The sequence below is a fragment of the Indicator indicator genome, chromosome 5 (genome assembly GCF_027791375.1).
Source record: "Indicator indicator isolate 239-I01 chromosome 5, UM_Iind_1.1, whole genome shotgun sequence".
Classification (NCBI taxonomy): Eukaryota; Metazoa; Chordata; class Aves; order Piciformes; family Indicatoridae; genus Indicator; species Indicator indicator.
This window is the reverse complement of record NC_072014.1, coordinates 25,462,415-25,482,612: the sequence shown is the minus strand read 5'-3', so window position 1 is coordinate 25,482,612 and position 20,198 is coordinate 25,462,415. Positions and strand designations below refer to the sequence as shown.

General features: G+C 61.1%; 1 protein-coding gene across 1 annotated transcript in view; it reads left to right on the top strand.

Annotated features, from left to right (window-relative positions):
* SPEG (striated muscle enriched protein kinase) overlaps positions 1 to 20,198 on the top strand; it is a 38,135-nt gene that overhangs the window by 15,216 nt on the left and 2,721 nt on the right. The window contains exons 4-35 of the mRNA XM_054380716.1: positions 36 to 1,561; positions 2,587 to 2,730; positions 3,320 to 3,502; positions 5,196 to 5,407; positions 5,711 to 5,799; positions 5,999 to 6,180; positions 8,308 to 8,568; positions 9,818 to 9,976; positions 10,124 to 10,313; positions 10,462 to 10,691; positions 10,874 to 10,993; positions 11,377 to 11,481; positions 11,566 to 11,772; positions 11,900 to 12,023; positions 12,447 to 12,619; positions 13,277 to 13,389; positions 13,587 to 13,755; positions 13,839 to 13,932; positions 14,286 to 14,486; positions 14,648 to 14,708; positions 14,922 to 14,999; positions 15,159 to 15,331; positions 15,436 to 15,462; positions 15,704 to 15,856; positions 16,078 to 16,120; positions 16,216 to 16,284; positions 16,417 to 18,592; positions 18,700 to 18,852; positions 18,929 to 19,045; positions 19,133 to 19,300; positions 19,587 to 19,709; positions 19,897 to 20,061. Coding sequence (XP_054236691.1) covers positions 36 to 1,561; positions 2,587 to 2,730; positions 3,320 to 3,502; positions 5,196 to 5,407; positions 5,711 to 5,799; positions 5,999 to 6,180; positions 8,308 to 8,568; positions 9,818 to 9,976; positions 10,124 to 10,313; positions 10,462 to 10,691; positions 10,874 to 10,993; positions 11,377 to 11,481; positions 11,566 to 11,772; positions 11,900 to 12,023; positions 12,447 to 12,619; positions 13,277 to 13,389; positions 13,587 to 13,755; positions 13,839 to 13,932; positions 14,286 to 14,486; positions 14,648 to 14,708; positions 14,922 to 14,999; positions 15,159 to 15,331; positions 15,436 to 15,462; positions 15,704 to 15,856; positions 16,078 to 16,120; positions 16,216 to 16,284; positions 16,417 to 18,592; positions 18,700 to 18,852; positions 18,929 to 19,045; positions 19,133 to 19,300; positions 19,587 to 19,709; positions 19,897 to 20,061 — 7,988 coding nt within the window. The remainder of the gene's footprint in view (positions 1 to 35; positions 1,562 to 2,586; positions 2,731 to 3,319; positions 3,503 to 5,195; positions 5,408 to 5,710; positions 5,800 to 5,998; positions 6,181 to 8,307; positions 8,569 to 9,817; positions 9,977 to 10,123; positions 10,314 to 10,461; positions 10,692 to 10,873; positions 10,994 to 11,376; positions 11,482 to 11,565; positions 11,773 to 11,899; positions 12,024 to 12,446; positions 12,620 to 13,276; positions 13,390 to 13,586; positions 13,756 to 13,838; positions 13,933 to 14,285; positions 14,487 to 14,647; positions 14,709 to 14,921; positions 15,000 to 15,158; positions 15,332 to 15,435; positions 15,463 to 15,703; positions 15,857 to 16,077; positions 16,121 to 16,215; positions 16,285 to 16,416; positions 18,593 to 18,699; positions 18,853 to 18,928; positions 19,046 to 19,132; positions 19,301 to 19,586; positions 19,710 to 19,896; positions 20,062 to 20,198) is intronic.

Sequence of the window (20,198 nt, the reverse complement as noted above, 5' to 3'; positions counted from 1 at the left end):
TTCTGAACCTTGCTCCTCTGTCTCCCCCCTTGCAGCAGTATCCCCCAGGGGGGCTACCGGAGAGATGACTCCCACAGTGGTCCTGTCTCTCCAAAACCTGGTGCTGAAGCCCCGAGGTCCCCTACTGCCCTGCCGTTGACCACCAAGCCACCCATTGTCCGCTCACCATCTCCCCGTGCTGGCGTGTGCCTGCCACTGCCCACTGGTGCCACATCTCAGCCTGCCACCCGTGGCCCTGGCGTCCCCTCCTACACGCCTGTGACCCCCCGCAAGAAGTCGTCAGTGCCAGCTGAGTATCAGGACACTGTTGCTGAGGAGTACGAGGAGAAGATCAAGAAGCCCAAGTCCTCAGGATACTCCCAGGGCAGCACACAAGAGTCCCGTCCTCAGACGCCCATGAGTGACACCTCCGGTCGCATCTCTGTCAGGGCATCCCCCAAGCTGGTGCGTGCTGGTTCTAAGATCTTCGAGAGGCTGCAGTACTTTGAGGAGCGGCGGCGGAGCCTGGAGCAGTCAGACAGCCCCTTCCCCCCACACTCTGGCCTTCCCTTGCGCAAGACACGCTCCTTCGACCAGCCCGGCTCCGGCTTGCGCCGCGCCAGCACCCCGGGCGGCTCGCGGGAGGACGTGCGGGACCGCTGGGATGTGGACAGCACAGCGGCGTGCCGGCGCTTGGCTTTCCGGCAGAAAGCCGCTTCCTTTGACGAGCGCGGCAAGTTTGCTGGCCGCGTCTACGCCATCGAGCACAAGTTCGCGGAGGAGCTGACCCGCATCAAGCGGACGGTCTCCAAGCAGCAGCTGCGGCGCTCCCAGGAGCTGTGCAAAGCCGGGCTGCCCCCGGCACCCTCGCCCCCAGCGGCCGCCGAGCCTGCGACCCCCCACGCCCCTCGCACCCCCTCCTCGCACGGTGCTGGTGGGCGCAAGGCGCTGCCTCCGAAGACCCTCCCACCAGCGGAGGGCACACACGTCATCCAGCACCTGGCTCTTTCCAGCGTAGCACTCGTGGGACCCGACGGGGAGCTGGAGCCGCGGGGGCAGCGTGGGAGGAAAGCACCAGCACGAGGCAGTACAGCAGCCAGTCAGCCCACCGAGGTGGAAGATACAGGTGCCAGGAAGGGTCCGCAGCAAGAAGGCACCAGGGAAGTGAAGAAGAAGGAGCAGTGGCTGTTAACACAAGCTGCTCCACAGGGGCGGGCAACTCTTTCACAGGCGGGTCCTGCTGAAGGCAGCCCGTGCCCGGATCGGGGCCCCACTGGAGACGCCCGTGCCCCCGGGACAGTGAGTGAAGCCCTGGCTGCCCGGCTGGCTGTGCCCCAAGGGCTGTACCGGCGGTCAGAGGCACCCATGGAGGTACGGTTCCTGCCCTGGGCGAAGCCAGGGATGGAGCAGGAGGCTCGCTTGGAAAGGAGCTGGGCAGGGCAGCATGGCGTTGGCAGGGAGGTGGAGAGAAGGCAGATGAAAGTGTCAGAGAAGAAAGAGAGTGGCCGAACAGTTCAAGAAGGCAGGAGCACACGGAGCAAGGGGAAGGGGCGTCGAGCCAGACCTACCTCTCCGGAGATAGGTAGGGGGACACCTTTCTCCTTTTCTGTGGGCACAGAGCTGGCTGGGCCAGACTCTGAGTGGGATGGGAGACTCCAGCCTGCCCTGGGAGGTGTGGGAAGCCCTGGATATGCCAGAGAACACAAGGGTGGAGGGACAGGGCTCTGGAGGCTGAGCATGTTGGCTCCAAATGGTGCCATAGGACACACAAGCCTGGGTGCCAGTTTGCTGGGCCTTGAAGTCATGATGCTCACCAACATCTCCATCCCTCCTGCCTGGCATGGGAAGGATGTGGATGCAGGGTGCTGACAACTGTGACCCAGCTCTGGGCTGGTCCAGCCCCCTGGGACACAGAGCACCCATTGCAGCTTGTCCTGGCTGGTCAGCGCTCCAGGCAGGGCATGCAGCCAAAGCATCCCCAGGAGATGTTGCAAGTAGCTTGGCCAGAGGAGAGGTGCCCTGTCCATCCAAACATGCAGGGGTGAGACGAGGCTGCACCTGGGATGGGAGTTCCTTTCAGGTTCTGCTCTGGCCAGAGAACTGCCAAGCCCACACACCTGAAGCTCCCGCTGCAGCTGCAGGACCTTTGCCCATAAGCTGGGGCCATGTGAGGAGAGGGAGCTGGAAGACTGATGGTGTGGTGAGGCAGAGCAGCCAGCAACCCACAAGGGGTTTGGGGTAGTTTGGAGAGGAAGCTGTTGTGGGCTGTACAACCCTCCTCCTTCCACACTGCGCTGTTGCCTCATCCTTTATGCTGTACAAGGATGTACAGCAGGCTGTACACTCCCTGCCTTGTCCCATCTCCTGCCTTGTCCTGTCTCCTGTCTTGTCCCATTTCTTGTCTTGTCCCACTGCAGGCACTGTGCCATGGCGGCCTCTGATATGGCCCTTTCCTGCACTGCATGGCCCAGGGACCTGCTAATGCCCTGGCAAGGGTGTGGTGCACATGGTGGCAGGGGTAGGCAGAGGGTTGCAAGGCACAATGTGGCACAGGACCCACTTTGTCCACCCCACTGACAGCCATGGGGTCTGTCTCTCCCTATCCAGAATCCTCCGACGATTCTTACGTTTCAGCGGGTGAAGACCCCCTGGAAGCCCCTGTATTTGAGATCCCCATCCAGGACATGGCAGTGGCTGTGGGGGCAGAGGTGCTGCTCAAGTGCATTGTCACGGCCAACCCCCAGCCAGAAGGTGAGTGACTGCAGGGTTGGAAGTTGGGTCTCTCTGCATGTTCATCGGCTGGGCTGTCTCTTGGGGCCACCAGAGCTGTGTGGAGTGGGACTCACAGCCCCAAGCTGGGTGTTACAGGCAGGTGGTTTGCCCACCTCAGGAGCACCCCTTTCACCCTGCCTCCCTCCAGGCAGGAATGAAGTGCTGGGGGGAGGCAGAGAGGGCAGGGGTGCAGACAGGGTGACTGGAGTGGGCTGGAAAAAGACTGAGGCAGGGGTGGGTGATTCTCTGGGCTACTGTTGGCACGGCTCAGGGGTTTCCCGAGGACAGAGCCATCAGGGATGATGGGCTCCGGGCATGTTGTAGCCAGGACGTGGGCTGGGGCAGCTGGACAGCCGTAGCCGGTACCAGCCATCGGGAGTCGGGCACAAAAGTTTTTAATTCCCTCCTCCAGCCTCCACTGGAGGGCGGGAGGGTGCCAGGAATCAGCCAGGGGCCGTGGGAACCCATGGCCAGGCAAGGGAACGCCTGGCCACATGGGGACCCCGCACCGAGCCCCGGAGGAGCTCAGGCTCTCCCGCCCAGCAGTTACCCTCGCCTCTGCCTGCAGTGTCCTGGAGGAAGGACGGGGTCCCGCTGCGGAGCAGTACGGCGCGGCCCATCAAGGCAGAGGGCGAGCGTCACACTTTGCTGGTCAGGAGCGCCCGGGTAGCCGACGCTGGCCTCTATACTGTCACCGCTGCCAATGAGGTGGGGGCGACATGCTGCAGTGCCATCCTCAGCGTGCGGCCCGGTGAGCCCCGCGGCGGGACGGGAGAGGGAGGCGGCCGGGAGAGAGGCAGGCAGGGAGGGAGGCAGGGAGAGGGAGAGGGAGGGAGGCAGCACCGGCAGGAGGGCAGGCTGGCTGCCAGCTCCGCCGCTGCTGTCACTGGGAAGAAACCGGCTTCCTTACCCTACAAGGCTCTGTCTGAACCAAAGCAGCTGTCGTGCTCCCGGCAAGCACGAAGGGATCCTGCCTGGGAGGGGAGGAGCAGAGTGGGGTCAGGCTGTGAGCATCCCTCGGCGACCAGCAAGCAGCGCCAATGTCTGGTCTCCCTCACACCTGCCTTGCAACCCCCTAGCCATGGGGAAACCTCAGCCTGCCCTCCGACCTACAAACCATGGGGTACCCCTGCCTCCAGCTTCCAAACCATGAGCATACCTCTGCTTACTCTCAAACCTGCAAACTGTGAGGATACCCCTGTCCTCCAACCTGCAAGCTATTAGCCATGGGCGTTCCCAGCCAGCCTACCAAACTGTCAGCCACAGGCTACCCAGGCGATCCTCCACCCTTCTGCAAACTGCATCCCACGACAGTCCCAAGGCTCTTCCCATCACGAATGGCACTGGGCAGCGTGCAGAGGCTCAGAACTGCACTGGGGGCTGGAAGCACCAAAAAAAAGCCCACCTGCTACGTGATGCAGCAGGGCCACACACCCAGGGGCAGGGCCAGCTGCTGAGGGGGCAGAGAAGGGCCCCGGTAGACCCCGGCCCGGCGACAGGCCCTCCCCCGCGCTGCTGGCCCAGCCCCAGGGGCCGGCCGGCTCTGGGACGGGGAGGGCACAGCGGGCTGGAGGCGCGCCCGGCCAGCACCGGCCCCGGCAGCGACAGCGGCGGCTCGGCGGTGCGGCCCGGGCTCGGGGCGGCCCAGCCCGGTGTGGCACGGCTCGGTTCGGGGCGGGGGCTGCCGGGGCCGCCACCCCCGGTGAGTGCAGGGGGCGGCGGGGAGGATGTGGGACAGCAGGCCTTGCCCTCAACTCTCCGCCCTGGGGCTGCCGGCGGGCATCGCGGGGACACGGTGGTGGTGGTGGTGGGGTGCACAACCCTCGCCCTGCACCGAGCAGCCGTCCGCCTCTCCCCGGTAAGGGCGGGGAGGGGGGTGAGAGCGCTCCGGCAGCCGGGTTGAAAGGGGACCAGCACCCCCAACACGGCGGCCGCTCTCTGCCACCATCCCGCGCCTCGCTGCTCCCACCGCCTCGCACTGCACCCCCGGACCCCGCACTCATCCGGCACCCATCGCGGCCCCGGGTGGGCACCCCAGTCAGGCAGGTCTGGCCCCGCCCGGGGAACAGGCGGGCGGCCGGGCGGGCTGCTACGGGAGCGCAGCTGACAATGTCACCTTCAGCCCTCGCCGGCTCGCGGTAGGGACAGCCATCCCGGGAATCCGGGCGGCTTAAGGATGGGAGAGCAGGCTGCTGCGTAAGAGCCACTTGAGCCTTGCTGTCGCCTTGCGGGATATCGCGTCCTCTTATCGCGTCCCGTGGAGAGCACTCACTCTCACTCCCTCCCCCTGCGCAGTGCCGCACCCCTTCACTGCTGGCTGCTGCCTAACTGGGAGGGGTGTCCTCGGGCACCCTTGGGGTGCAGGGGGGTGGGGTGAGGTGCCCTGACCCGACTGCCCAGTTTTGGCTTACTGCCATCTCCTTACCGGGCCTCTCCTGTGCTAGCCCCCGCAGTGGAGCGGCATGGAAACTTGCCCCCCCTCCTCGGCCAGGCCAGCCCCATCACCTCGGATGAAGAGTACCTGAGCCCCCTGGAAGAGTTTCCCGAGTCTGGGACCCCGCAGCACCGACCGGCCATGAAGCTGCAGCCTAGAGCTGAGCATGGGGCTGCCCATGGCTCCCCGGAGAGCACCTTCAAGGCTGCACCCACGTTTGAGGTGAGCTGAGCCCCTCCCCCCCTGCTGCCCCACACCCCACACCTTCCAGGATCTGGCAGAGGGTGTGCAGTGCTCTGTGACCACAGACTTGTGGTACCTGGTGCTAGGAGATGCTGGGTCAGGACTTCCAGCCCCTTATATGGGGTGCTCCTTGCACCTGGGCAGCCTCCACCCTGATCAGCTGCCCTGGTACTCCAGGGCTGCAGTTGTGATGGAGGACACATAGCCCTGGGCACAATGGTGAGGATACATGGCTCTGGGTGCTGGTGGGTGCTCACTGCTCTCTGACCCCTGCTTTCCCAGGTGTCCCTCTTGGACCAGTCTGTGCTGGAGGGGCAGGATGTCAGCATGACCGTCTGTGTCCGTGGGGAGCCCAAACCCATCATTTACTGGTGAGTCCTGGTGCTTGCTGGTCACAGCTGGTTAGGGAAGGAACAGACATGCACAATGACCTCCTCATTTGGGGATGGCCATCTCAGAGCTTTTGTCTTGAGTAGCATTTTAGGAGGAGGAGAGGGATCTTTTGGGGACAGCCAGACTGGATGTGCAGGGTCAGGCATGACAATGCCTCTCTGCCCATGTCTTGAGCAGGCTGAGGAACCGGCAGCCGGTGAAGTACGGGCGCCGGCACCATGCAGAGGAGGCAGAGGGAACACGGGGGTGCTTCACGCTGCACATCCTTGCGGCAGAGCGCACCGACACTGGCTTCTACACCTGCAAAGCTGTCAACGAGTATGGCACCAAGCAGTGCGAGGCCAAGCTGGAGGTCAGAGGTAAAGCTACCCAAGTGCGTCTGCCCCCACAACTCCCAGGGGCCACTTGGCTCCAATGCCCTGCATGAGCTGTGTGGGGAAGGGACTACTGCAGAACCCACCCCTTGGTGGTGCTGTGGGAGAAGGGGGCAAGCCATCCTGCCTTTCGCAGTCACTGCACAGGTGAGCCCAAGCTGGGAGCAGGAAAACAGACCTGCATGCCTGGGGCTGCCTGCAGAAGCTGGACCTGCAACAGAAGGCAGGCTGCCTTGCTGCCCCACCAGATGTGCAGACCCACAGCCCTCTGTCTACTATCCAGCCATGCCAGGGCCCATGCCAGCCTGACCCAGAACACACTGCTCTCCGCAGCCTAGCTTTGCCCCATGTGCCCTGATGTCCCCACTGCTGGAGCCAGGTGCTAACCCCTGGCTGTACAGGGAGGGCTTTGGCCCTTGGTGACCCTGCAGTGGGCATGTTCCCTCACCCTACCATGCCAATGGTTTCCTTCCTCCCTCCCTGCCTCAGGCAGTCTGCAAGCTGTGTGCCAGGCACAGGGCAGCTTGCAGGGGTCTCCCCTTTCCTGTTTCTAGCAATAGCCTGTATGCATGGGACTGGTCTGGCCAGCACTCTTCTCCTGGTATCCGTCCCCAGTCCTGCTGTGGTCACCCTCACACCCCAATATATGTGCAGATTGTGGGGGGTGGGGCTTGGGACTGGTAGTCAGACTTTGTCTGGCATCCCCTGAGGTTAGGGAAGGAGCTTGTGGGGATGAGTGATGCTTCCTCCCTCCTCTTGCCTTTTGCTATGTGTGCCCTGCTCCCCCCAGCCCTCCCTGCTGAAGGCTGCCTGAGCCCCCCAGGCTGCACTCATCCCACTTGGCCTTGGCTGCACTGCTTGTACCCTGCTGGCACCCTGTTCCCAGCCTCTGTCAAGGTGCAGCAGCAAAGGGGTGGGAATGGAATCCAGCCATGTGCCCCATGGCCAGCGGGAGCTGTGCTGTGGGGGCAACAGCCCAAGACCTAGCCCCTCTCTGGGGGCTCAGTGGGTGGCTCTGTGCCTTGGCACACATTGGCAACTCTTGTGCCACGCTGGCATGTGTGTGCATGCTGGTCCCATCGCTGCTGCACTAACCCTTTCGCTTGCTGACTGCGGTTTTTGTCTGTACGCAGGGGGAGTACGATAAGGGGGTGCATCTCTCAGAGCCACGACCCTGGGGCTCTTAGTTGGACATCTCTTAGGCAGTGGACCTCACCTTGTGTTATTACCTTCTGCTCCATCCACCGCCTCGTCCTGGACGCATCACGGGGACGCGTGGGTCCTCAACTGTGGGCAGGGGCTCACCGGATGGCCGGGGCAGTCGTAATTGAGGCGGGGCAGGGGGAATGGTGGGGGAGCACCAGGCACTCCTTCAGCCAGGCCAGGGTGGCCTTATGATGCTGTTCTGTCTCTTGCTCCATTTGTTTGTCCCTGTCTGCGTGTCCTGCCGCTCTCCGTGCTTCCCAGGGAAGGGAGCAGGGAGCTGAGCCCATGGTCACCACTGTGATGGCCAGGGCTGTAGCAAAGGGGTTGTGATGTGGTGGCAGTTCTGTAATGGTCATCTTGGACCATGGAGACAGGAGACTCCAGGGACCCCCCGTGGGGGAGCACCCTGCCCCAGCTGCTGTGGGGAGAAAGAGCATCAGCCCGTTTGGTTTCGCAGCACCCACCCAGGCACCAGCCTGGCCACTGCAAGACCTCCCTCGTAGCCACAGGGCTCAGGATCTGCCCAGAGCAGCCTCCCCCTGCTCTGGGTCTCGGGAGGCGGTTGGGGGGGTGGGGTGGTGGGCTGCGAGGCCGTGACTTTTTTTTTTTTTTTTTTTTTTGTAGCTCTAATAAAATCTGTTTGTAAAGCGCTGTGTGGTGTGTTCCTGGCACGGACACCTCCCCTCACCCCTGGACCGCTCCTGGCTCAGCTCCGCTTTCCACATCTCGCCCCCTTCACTTCCTGTCCTTCACTGCTGCACTTCCCGCCCGCCGCACCAAGCCCCATCCCCGCATGCCCCCCTCTGTCCCGCACGTTCCTCCCCTTCAACCAGCCACCTCTCATGATTGCTTTTCAGTTGCTGAGACGCGTCTCTCTTTCTCTCTCTCTCCCCACTTCCCGGGCAGCTCGCCCCGAGTGCCAGTCCCTGGCCATCGTGGTTCCCCTGAAGGACGTGGTGGTCGGGGCGGGGGAGCTGGCACTCTTTGAGTGCCTGGTGGCTGGCCCGCCAGACATGGATGTAGACTGGCTGTCCCGGGGCCGGCTGCTCCAGCCCGCCCTGCTCAAATGCAAGATGCATTTTGACGGGCGCAAGTGCAAGCTGCTGCTCACATCCGTGCATGAGGACGACAGTGGGATCTACACCTGCAAACTCAGCACTGCCAAAGGTAAGTGGCAGTCATGCAGCTCTTGGGGGTGTCTCACTTGGGGCTTGGCCCTAGAGGGGTTCTGGGAGTGCTCAGACCTTGCTGCTGGGTTCAAGAGTCTGGTCCCCTAGGGATGTAGCTGTGAGAGCTGGAGGTGGGATGCAGGGAGTGGTTTTTGGCCCAGAAGCTGTGGAGATTTCCCTGGCAGGGAAACCTGGTGTGTATCAGTCTTCAAGCTCCAGCCCACTGAACCCTGCAGCCCTGTCCCACCCCACTCAGCTCTTTTGCCAGTCTGCATGCAGCTCCTAGAAATGCATTGCACCATGGCTGCACCAGCTAAAGGCATCTCTGGAGCCCAGCTATCCCTGTTCCTTGGCTCCAGACCCTCTGGACAGCCAGCTCCAGTACTGATCTGTCTCTGCTGGCCTGGGAAATGTCAGGGGCAGGGGCTTCAGGGCTGCCCACTCTCTCCCACTAAGCCATCACTGGTGGCAGCTGAGGAAGAGCAGCAGGACCTGGCCTCTGACCCATGGCTCCCACATGTGTTATTCTTGCTTATTCATGTTGCCTGCAGCCTCTGTGCCCCACAGCAGGGCAGGGACAAAGGTCCCTTTCCACTCCTATCTGCCTGGGCAGCCCCTTGGCAGTAACCAAGGCTGGGGTGGGTGCAGGGAGCAGCAGCATTTCTAGCACCCTCTGGCTGGTGCCCATGCATCCTTTCATGGAAGAGGCTGTCTGCCTGTGGTGATTTGAGGGCAGCAGTTTTGGGTGCAGTGAGGAGGGGCTGTGTCTGCACAAGGTGGGTCATGACACCATCATTGCAAAGTGATCCCTATTGCAAACCACTTCATCTGGAGTATCCAATCTTTGTCCATCCCCATGTTGCCTGCTTCAGCATCACCGCCCTGTCCCATGGGGCTAGGCCAGTTGTGACCTTCTGCCCTATAGAGAGGGTAAGGCATCCTCCCACACCACTTTGCTGCTAGCATCTGTATGCTGTGAAGGGAGGAAAGGGACATCTCTGCCAGCAGAGGTCCAGCTCTGGGCATGGGGACCTTGCACACACTTGTACACGCTGTCTCTGCCCTGTGCAGGGATGGAGCTTGGCCCCCAGCATGGCCAGGGTCAGCCCCACTGGGTGTGGGGTATGCTCAGCTACAACCATGTTGGTTGCCAGAGCTGCAGCCAGGGAGGTCACAGGTTGCCTCCTGCCCTGCAAACACCTACACCTGTGCCACCCAGGGCTCATCCCTGTCCACTCTCCCTGCAGATGAGCTGACCTGCAGTGCCCGTCTGACAGTGCAGCCCTCCGTGCAGCCACTCTTCACCCGCAAGCTGGAGGATGTGGACGTAGTGGAAGGGCGGACGGCACGCTTTGACTGCATGATCAGCGGGACTCCCCCTCCAGCAGTCACTTGGACCCATTTTGGTAACTACCAAGCCCAGAGAATGTGCCCAGGGCCCTGCAGAGAGATGTCTCCTCATATCCATGGGGGCTGCACCCAAGGGCTTGTGCCCAGCTGGATCTGGGAGGGGTGCTGGTGCTCGACTGATGCTGGTGTGTGTCTCCGTGCAGGCCAGGCAGTACAGGAGGGCGAGAACATGCGGATTCAGCGTGATGGCGGGCTGCACTCACTGGTCATTGTGCATGTGGGCAGTGAGGACGAGGGGCAGTACATGGTGACTGCAAGGAATGCCCATGGCCAAGTGGAATGTTCTGCTGAGCTCTATGTGGAAGAGCCACGACCATCTGCCACTTCTCAGATGTAAGAGTTTGGGGTCTCCAGGATCTGCATTCCCTCCCCACTTACTCCACCCTGGGATCTAGGAGACAATGGGCTTGTACAAAGCCTGGGGTCAGGGCTTGGCTGGGAACACTCTGTTCCTGCTGCAAGCGTGTGTGGACTTTTGCAGCTCCAAGCTGGAGAAGATGCCATCCATCCCAGAGGAGCCAGAGCAGGCAGAGACTGAGACAGAGTGCTTCACCATGCCCGATTTCCTGAAGCCGCTGCAAAACCTGGACGTGGTGGAGTCAAAGGAGGCTGTGCTGGAATGCCAGGTGGCTGGACTGCCCTATCCTTCCATCACTTGGTTCCACAATGGCTCCCGCATCGACAGCACTGATGACCGCAAGATGATGCAATGTAGGGCTCCCCGACATCCTCCTTGCCCCCTTGGGGTCTCTCTGCCCAGGGTAGAGGAAAGGAGGGAATACCCCAGGAGAAGGCATCAACCCCTAGATCTTCATGCCCCATGGGGCAGAGAGGAGAGTTCTGTGCTGCTTGGCTGGTGGGATCTTAGCTGTGTCCCTGTGTTCCCCCTACAGATAAGGATGTCCATCGCCTGGTGTTCACGGCCGTCAGCCATGCACACGCTGGTGTCTATAAAAGTGTCATTGCCAACAAAGTGGGGAAGGCCACGTGCTATGCACACCTCTACGTCACCGGTAAGCAGCAGTGGGCACCACCTGGGATGTGTGGCCACATGCTGCCACCCTGCATGGCTGTGCCCCGGGGCTGGTCAGTGGCTCTATAAGTGAGGTCCTAGAGTAATAAGATCACAGGGCAGCTCAAATTGGAGGAGACCTCAGGAGGTCTCTGATTCAACCTAGAAGTGGAGTCATCTGTGCTGTCCTCACCTTGTGGGGACAGGACCCTTTGCGGGACCATCAGGTCCTACATGGGACTTGCTGCCAGGATGAACCCTTGCTGGAGAGCCGGTGAGGGTCACTGGCCCCATTCATCCCCTCCAGCCTGCATCTCCTGAGGCAGACACTTGGAGGAGTCTCAGAGTAGCCACACTTACACCCCTGCCCTATTTCCTGTGCAGATGTCGTGCCAACGCCCCCAGACGGGCCACCCACTGTGGCCTTGGTGACAGGCAGAGCCATCACACTGACCTGGAACAAGCCCAAGTGGCTGGACACTGCCATAGGTGAGGGGACTGGGGCAACATCATGATGGGGCACTTGGGACAGTATGATGTCAGGAGCTCTACACTGATCCTCTCCTCCTGCAGACCCCAACTCACTCACCTACGTAGTGCAAATGCAAGTGCTGGGCACAACGCAGTGGCTGGTGCTGGTGGCCGGCGTGCAGGACACCACCTACACAGCGCATGGGCTGACCAAGGGTGCCCAGTACCTCTTCCGTGTCATCACTGCCACCCCCAAGACCAACAGCAAGCCCTCCCCATTTGTGGGGCCTGTGCAGCTCCTGGACCGGGGTGAGAGGGGTGGTGGGAAGGGGGTGAGCAGCTGGGGTGGAGGGGTCTCTGTCCCTGGAGGCGTGGTGAGTTGTTCAGGGCTGGGCAATGTGGTGTATGGAGGTGATGGTGATGATGCTTGTGTCAGGTCCCTACCTGGAAGAGGCCCCAGTCATCCTGGACAAGCCAGATGTGGTGTACATGGTAGAGGGTCAGCCAGCCTCCATCACCATCACTATCAACCACGTGGAAGCCATTGTTACCTGGAAGAGGTAGGACATGGTGCTATGCCTGTTGCCTGCCTCATGCTCAGCATCATGGAACAGGGTGCATAAAAAGAGGGCATCCTGCACCACCTCCCTATACAGCCCATGGTGGGTGGATTTTCCTTCCCTGGGGCTGGTTTTTGGCTTGGCCAAGCATGCAAAGGGGATGTGCAGAGTTTCATGGAGGGTTTTTGGGGGGGGAAGAGGGGGTTGGTGCTGTCCACGGGGTGCTAAGGGTTGAGAGCTGTTTGGAAGGCAGAGCTAGCAGTGGTGTGGGACCTCTTTGTGGGAGCTCCAGTGTGGGACCCAGGGCTGGGGCTGTCTGTGGGCCAGGAGGTGGCCATGGGGCTATGGGATATAAACTATCAACGGGGCAGTGGGTGTGGGGCTGCCTGTGGGGCTGTGATGTGGCAGCTGCTGTGCCCGCAGGGGTGGGCAGGTGCTGGGAGAGCAAGTGGGCACATGTGAGGTGACGATGCCAGATGACGACCAGCACTGCCTGCGGCTGCTGTGCGTGGGCCAGGAGGCTGTGGGGCTGCTGGCCTGCGAGGTGAGCAACCGTCATGGTACTGCGTGCTGCACCCTCCACCTCTGCCTCGCAGGTAAGTGCCCTCACAGGGGTGGCATTGTCCTGTGGTGCTCCAAGCCAACGTGCTGGGGGGGAGGGGGGCGTTGCCCTGCAGGGTGCTACTGCTTCATGGTGTCTTATGCCCACGTGCTGTGGGCACACTGCCCCATAGCATGGCACAGCACCTCAGACCCATGTCCGATCTAGGTAGAAATGTTCCATATGCCCCACTACCATGTGCATGGGATGACAGTGCCCTATGATGTCCCTCAGCCATGTGCCATGGGTGTCACTGATGAGGGTGTCCCATACCTATATATAATGGGATAGCACAGCTCCCCCCAGTGTCCTATATCTAAGAGCCATGCGGGACACCCCCACAATAATCCATAGAAGTTGTCATGGGTCGCACTACCGTACAGTACTCCACATCCATATCTAACAAGAAGATACAACTCCACAGTACCTATGCCCATTTGTCATGAGTGGCACTGCTCCAATAGGTGACTGCTCCATCGTGCTGCAGCACGTGTTGTTGGTGTCCCACTCCCATGTGCCTTGGGGTTGCACTGCCCCATGTTCCTATACCATGGACTGGTACTTCCTTGCATTGCCCCACAGCTGTGCACCTGGTGTCAGTGGTACGGGGGTGACACTGCTCCATGGTGCCCCATGCCCTGTCTCTTGGCAGAGGCACCATGCTTTGAGTCCATCATGGAAGACATAGATGCCTATGAAGGGGAGACAACTCGCTTTGTAGTGGTGGTGGAGGGGAAACCACTGCCAGGCATTATGTGGTACAAGGTGGGCTGGGACTCCTGCCCCTCCTTCCTGATCCACAGTCCCCCCAGACCCACACTCTCCACTGCCTCACTTGGGCTGCTCATTGAGGCTTGGGGTTGTATTCACCCTTGGTGATGCAGGTCCCACTGATGTGGAAAGGGTGGTGGGAGCTGGGTGGTAATGAGACAAGACACCCCTGACACCTCTGCCACTTCCAGGATGGGAAGCTGCTAGAGGAGAGCAGCCACCTGAGTTTCGTGTACGAGGACAATGAGTGCTCGCTGGTAGTGCTGGGTGCAGCTGAGTCTGACAGCGGTGTGTACACCTGCACAGCCAAAAACCTGGCTGGGGAGGTCTCCTGCAAGGCGGAGTTGGTGGTGCGGGCAGGTATGGCCAGCTGGTTCTCTTGGCCCAGGGGTCAGAGCCTGGGTGCTCAGCTTGCCCCCCACCAGCACCTTTCCTTCCCCCAGCCCAGCCCATTGCTGATGCAGCCATGGAGGAGGAGGCACTGCGTAAGGCACGACGCCTGACTGACTACTATGATGTGCACGAGGAGATTGGGAGGTACGTGGGCTTTCTGCATGGTCAGAGGAGCACCTTGGGTACAACAGGGACAAGGGCTGCTACAGCTAGGCTAGTGTCTGACCCACGGGTCTGAGCTCCATGACACAGCAGATCTTGATGTGCTGGGGCTCCTCTCAGCCATTGTGGGATGTTCCAGTGTCAGCTCAGGGTGGAGAGCTGGGGAAGCTGGAACAAAGCCAGACCTGGAGTCTCTCCATGGATGGTCTTGGAGGACTGCTGAGGTTGGGGTCAGCTAAGTGCAGAGCGGGTGCCTGCCCCAGCTGCTTGGGGAAGGGGAGGTCTCCTGCTTGCCTGCCTTCTTATCCCTCCTTGCCCCTGTTGCTGCATTGCAGGGGAGCTTTCTCCTACCTGCGGAGGGTGACAGAGAAGAGCAGCCGGCTGGACTTTGCTGCCAAGTTCATCCCTGGGAGGACCAAGGCCAAGCAGTCAGCACGGAGGGAACTGCACATCCTCTCACAGCTGGACCACGAGCGCATTGTTTTCTTCCATGATGCCTTTGAGAAGAAGAATGCCATCATCATGGTCATGGAGCTGTATCCTCTGGGTGCTGCTCCAGGAGCATGTGGTGTGGGGGATGAAAGGGAGGCTTCTGGGGAAGATGGATGGTCAGAGGAGTTGTGGAGTAGCTGGGCACTCAGGAGGGTGCAGGACATGGCAAGGCATGGAGTTTCTGTGCTCCTTAACTGGGGCCTAGCTGTGCCAAGGAAGAGCTGCTGGACAGGATGGCAAAGAAGCCTTCAGTGTGTGAGTCTGAGGTGGGTGAACCCTAGCAGGGGCAAGATGATGAGGGAGGTAGGGAGCCTGGAGACACAGGGGTCTGTCCCAGCCCAGGGATGTGCAGCAGTCATTGTATCAGGCTGCAAAGGGGACGACAGCCCACACCCTCCTCTGCACAGGGCTCGTGTGGTGCTGGCCAATGCTCAGGGCAATGCTCAGGGCACCCACCCTCCCCACTCTATCTCTCGCAGGTCCGGTCTTACATTCGGCAGGTTCTGGAGGGCATCTGCTACCTGCACCAGCACAAAGTCCTGCACCTGGACATTAAAGTGAGTGCAAGGCTCTCCCATCCCTTCCTGCCCTGCCCAGGGCTGGGTTCATGCCATGCTGGCTTCGAGGTGCTAGGTGCTAAAAATGGGGGACATCCCTTCCCTGGGGAGAGCCCCTGCCTCGTGCCAAGCTCCCCTCTGCCCCCCACTGTCTTGTAGCCAGAAAATCTCCTCATGGCGGATTCCAGCAGTGAGCAGGTCCGGATCTGTGACTTTGGCAATGCACAGGAGCTGACACCTGAGGAGCCACAGTACTGCAAGTACGGCACCCCTGAGTTTGTGGGCCCTGAGATCGTCAACCAGAGCCCCATCTCCAGTGTCACTGATATCTGGTAAGAGCAACCTGGGAGTAGATGATGGGCTCCTTGCTACAGCAGGAAGAACTGGGCACCCCAGAGGCCAGTACTGTGCAGTAACTGTGCTCTCCTCTCTGCAGGCCTGTGGGGGTTATCACCTACCTCTGGTAAGTGTCCTGGTGGGTGCCCATGGGAGGGACATCCTTCCTTCTCCCTTGCTGATTGAAGTGCTGGGCTGCAGCCATGTGCATCACTCCTTTTAGACTCATTCTCCTCCCTGGCCACTTGAGCCTCTGCTCTCTCCAAGGCACTGGGGCTGAGGTTTGGGATCCCAGCCTCAGTCCCCCATACCTGCCACACTGTTCCCCATGTCCCAGTGGCCTGATGACAGTGTTTCCTCCTTGGCAGCCTGACGGGGATCTCCCCCTTTGTGGGGGAGAATGACAAGACAACACTAATGAACATCCGCAACTACAATGTGGCTTTTGAGGAGAGGATGTTCCAGGGGCTCACTCGAGAAGCCAAGGGCTTTGTCATCAAAGTCCTGGTCAACGACAGGCTGTGAGTGCTGCAAGATCCCCGGCCCCTGCCTCTGGCATGACATTTGTGCTCAAGGGAGGGTGGGGACCCCTGTGCATTTTGGTCCCTGATGGCAGGCTGGCTGCATGGCCCTTAAAGGGTGCAGCACAAGCAGTCAGACCCTCCTGCCCTTCCTTGGGCTGGCCAAAGCCCCCCAGGTCAGGCAGGTCAGGTGGTTCTCATCTAGTGGTGTTGGTTCACAGGAGACCCACTGCAGAGCAGACCCTGGAGCATCCTTGGTTCAAGGTGAGCCTGGGCAGGGAGCCAGTGCCCAGCAGCAGTGGGGTTTCCCTGAGCCTGCAGCAGGCTCTGTGGGACACTGCTGTCCCTTTGCTCTGCAGACACTGGCCAAGGGAAAGACCATCAGCACGGACCATCTGAAGCTCTTCCTTTCCCGTCGGAAATGGCAGGTGAAAGCAGGAGCTGGGGAGGGAAGGGGCTAGGTAGGGCTGTGTCCTGGGCAGGATGGAATTATGTTCACTGGGCAAGATGATGCCATGCTATCCACTTGGGTCTGATCCAGCCTTCCCCACTGGCTGTAGCGTTCACAGATCAGCTACAAGTGCAACATGGTGCTGCGGCCAATCCCGGAGCTGCTAGAGGACACGTCAAACCACCTCTCCATTGCTGTGCCCCGGCACCTCAAGGAGTCACCAGTGCTGTCATCCTCCTCGGATTCAGATGACCTGGACGAGCTGCCTTTCATCCCCATGCCACATCAGGTGGAGTTCTCTGGCTCCCGCATGTCACTCAATGAGATCCCCACAGATGATGAGGCCATTGGGCCATCTGAGGGGTTACAGCTGGAAGGTGTCGCAATGGGGGATGTCTCTGCCATGGAGTGGCAGAGCCAGGCCTCAGGGAAGCCCGGGGTGGCCCTAGGGAAGCGGCCCAGGGGCTTTGGGCTGCGGCAGCCATGCACAGAGGCAGAGGCACCTGTCTCCTCTGATGAAGAAGCCCCTGAAATGCAAAAGCGGCCAGAGTACCCTCGCAAAGCTATGAGGAAGGGCTCCAGCCTGGAATCCCCAGGGAGTGCCCGGAGGGGAGAGCTGAAGAGAGGCAGCTCAGCTGACAATGCCCTGCTGGTCCAGCAGCCTTCAGGGACTGATGAGGGGGCCGAGGTTGGCCGGGCCCCCTGCCGGTCCCTGGCCAAGGCAGCCTCCATGGAGTTGCCACAGCGGAAGGTGGTCTGGGGGGAGGATAATCATGCCCAGCGCCTGGAGCTGATGCGCCAGCGGCTACTGCGGGGCAGCTCTGGGGACAGCAAGGTCAGTGGCCTGCGGGGTCCCCTCCTGGAGACCCTGGGGGTCAGCCCTGACAAGGTCCCACGGCCAACCCGGTTGGAGCCACGGGCATCAGCAGCGCCACGGCTTGTGCGGGCAGCCTCCAGTGAGGCCACCTCTCCACGCCTCCTCCCCACTGAGCGCCAGCTGCAGAAGAGCAGCTCCTTCAGCCATGGGGATGCCGAGCCTGTTGTCCGGCACCGCCGCTATGGCGCACCCCTGGAGATCCCAATGGGCCACCTGGAGGCCCAGCAGCTCAAGGAGTCCCCCTCGCTCTCAGCCCTCTCTGATGCCCGGCCCCCAGTGTCACCAGACACACCTGGTTTGCCAACATCCCCAGCAGTAGAGCTTGCTGTGCCCCAGGCCTCTGCTGCCAAGGCTGCCTTGGGGAGGAGGCGCATCTCTGAGGAGCGTGGCCAGCCTGCAGCTAGTGTGGCTGCCACCACCATGGGAACTAAGCTCACAGCCAGGAGGCAGGAGGAGAAGACATCCATCAAGGTGGCGGGAGCCAGTGGGGAAAGGGTTGCAAGGGTGGGAGCGCTCACCCCACCACAGCCCCTCACCCCCAGTGCCCAAGGTCCCCAAACTTCTTCCTATGCTAAGGTCATGCAAGCCTTGGGTGCTGTGCCAGGTGGGGAACCAGCCACCGAGGAAACCCCCAAGCCCTCACCAGCTACCCCCACTGAGCTACTTCCGCCAGCACTGCCATTGAGAAAGGAGACAAAGCCCACTGGCTCCTCCAGTTCCTTGGTCATCCAGGACATTGACTCAGAGGAGGTCTTCGAGGCCAAGTTCAAGCGGGGCCGGGAGTCATCCCTCAGCCGAGGGCTGAAGCTCCTCACCCGCTCCCGCTCTGAGGACCGGCACCTGGCTGGGCCCCCAGCCCCTGATGAAGGCATCTACCGTCCCACACCAGCTGGTGTGCCCCTGGAGTTGCGCAGAGATCGGCCCACTGGGCTGACGGCCAAGTCCAAGTCAGTGCAGGACCTGCATGAGGTGGAGAAGGACAGGGGCTTCCTCCGGAGGATGTCTGTCCTCCTCAAGCGGACTCCACCTGCTGAGAGGAAGAAGAGCAGGGGGGAGGATGGAGGTGGTGAGACCCTGTCTGGTGGGCGCCGCTTGTCCTGGAGCTTGGCCTTGGGCAGCTCCAAGGAGCGAAGGGACTCGGAGAGCCTCAAGTCGGAGCCGGGGGGTGTCGGGGAGAGGGAGTCACCGGTGGTGGCCATGCGGAGGAAGATCAGCAGCACAGTAGAGAAGGTCTCGGCTCGGCTTCGCAGCCTGTCTGACGAGCAGCTGGAGGGTGAGGGGCCCCCAGAGCTCCGCCGAGCCAGCTCTGAGGGGGAGAGCTTGCAGCCAGGGACCCACCCGGCACCTGCACCCTCCTCAGAGTCCCTGCGCTCAGAGGGCAGCACTCGCTCCTCTGCCTCCGCCAAAGGTGAGTGATGAGAGGAGGGTCTTGCCAGCACCCTATCACCCAGCTTCCCTGGGTACAGACGGCTGCCCTGGCTTGGCCCTGATCTCAACCACCCTGGCTGCTCACAGGTGGGGGTGACAGCCAGAAGCGGACCCGCTGGGAGCGTTGGGGGCTCTCGCGGAGCAAGAAGGAGAAGGTGGCATCACAGCCTAGCATCCCCTCCAGCCTGCTGCGGGAAGAGGGACCTGCTGCTGGTCAGGCACACACACCCAGCGAGTCGGGTAGGTACAGCTCCATGATGATCCGGATGGTGGGTGCTCATTGCTGCCCCAGCCTGAATCTTCCTCTGCTTTCCAGATTTCCCCCCCATTTTCCACATCAAGCTGAAGGACCAGGTGTTGTTGGAGGGTGAGGCGCTGACCCTCTGCTGCCTGCCTGCTGGCAGCCCAACCCCCAGGATTCTCTGGATGAAAGGTAGGTAGCACACTGCCTGTGCTACTTCAGTGGGTGGGCACTGAGGCAAGAAACTGTATCATCTTTCTTCTCTGCTCCCTGCTGCAGACAAGAAGTCTCTGCAGCCAGACAGTGTGCTGAATGTCATCTCCTGCAAGGATGGCCGGCAGATGCTCACCATCACCAAGGTCTCCAGGAAGGATGCAGGGCTCTACGAGTGTGCAGCTGCCAACATCCTGGGCACAGCCATAAGTTCCTGCACGCTGGCTGTGGCACGTAAGGAGGCAGGGAGGGGACCTCATGATGCATATGTGCAGCTCCATGAGGAGAGAGCATGTACCAGTCACAAATCCCAGGGCTGGGGACTGGTTGTGGCATGTCACTTGATCTCTGAGCTCCACTCTCCACATCTGCAAGAAACTGGAACTTTTGAGTGGGACAGGATGATTTTGCCAGGCACTTTCAGCATCTCTGAGCCTACATGTCGTGCTGCACTTGTACTTGAGCAGCTCAGTCCTGCCCCTGGCTGGGTGCGCAGCCCACCCTGCCTGTCGCTTTGCAGGGCTCCCTGGGCGGCCGGGCACCCCAGAGATCCCCCAGAAGTACAAGAACACGGTGTTGGTGCTGTGGAAGCCCGCAGAGAGCAAAGCCCCCTGCACCTACACGCTGGAGCGCAGGCTGGACGGTAAGTGGGGCTGCCTCCCATCTCCCAGGAAGAGCAGCCAGAAAGTTGGGCTGAGGGACACCAAGCCAAGAAAAAAGTGCCTGAAGTCCTTGCTGTCCCCAGGGTTTGCTGTGGTCCTGAGTCAGGGGTGGGGGGCAGGGTGCTGCCACTGGCCTGCCCTCACCTCATCTTACCCCGATGCTGACAGGGGAGCACGAGTGGAAGATCGTCAGCTCTGGCATCACTGACTGCTACTTCAATGTGACGGAGCTGCCCCCTGGGAGTGCTGCCAAGTTTCGAGTGGCTTGCGTCAACAAGGCTGGGCAGGGGCCCTATAGCACCCCCTCAGGGAAGGTGCATCTTGAGGCAGCAGGTGAGTGAGCTCTGTCCTGTAGGGTGTGGAGCATCTATCTGAGATGCTCTTGGGGTCCTTGAGTCCTGGGGGATCTTCCCCTCAGGGCTTTGGGGAACAGGGTGTCACTTGCACCCTTCTGGCTTACTCCCATACCT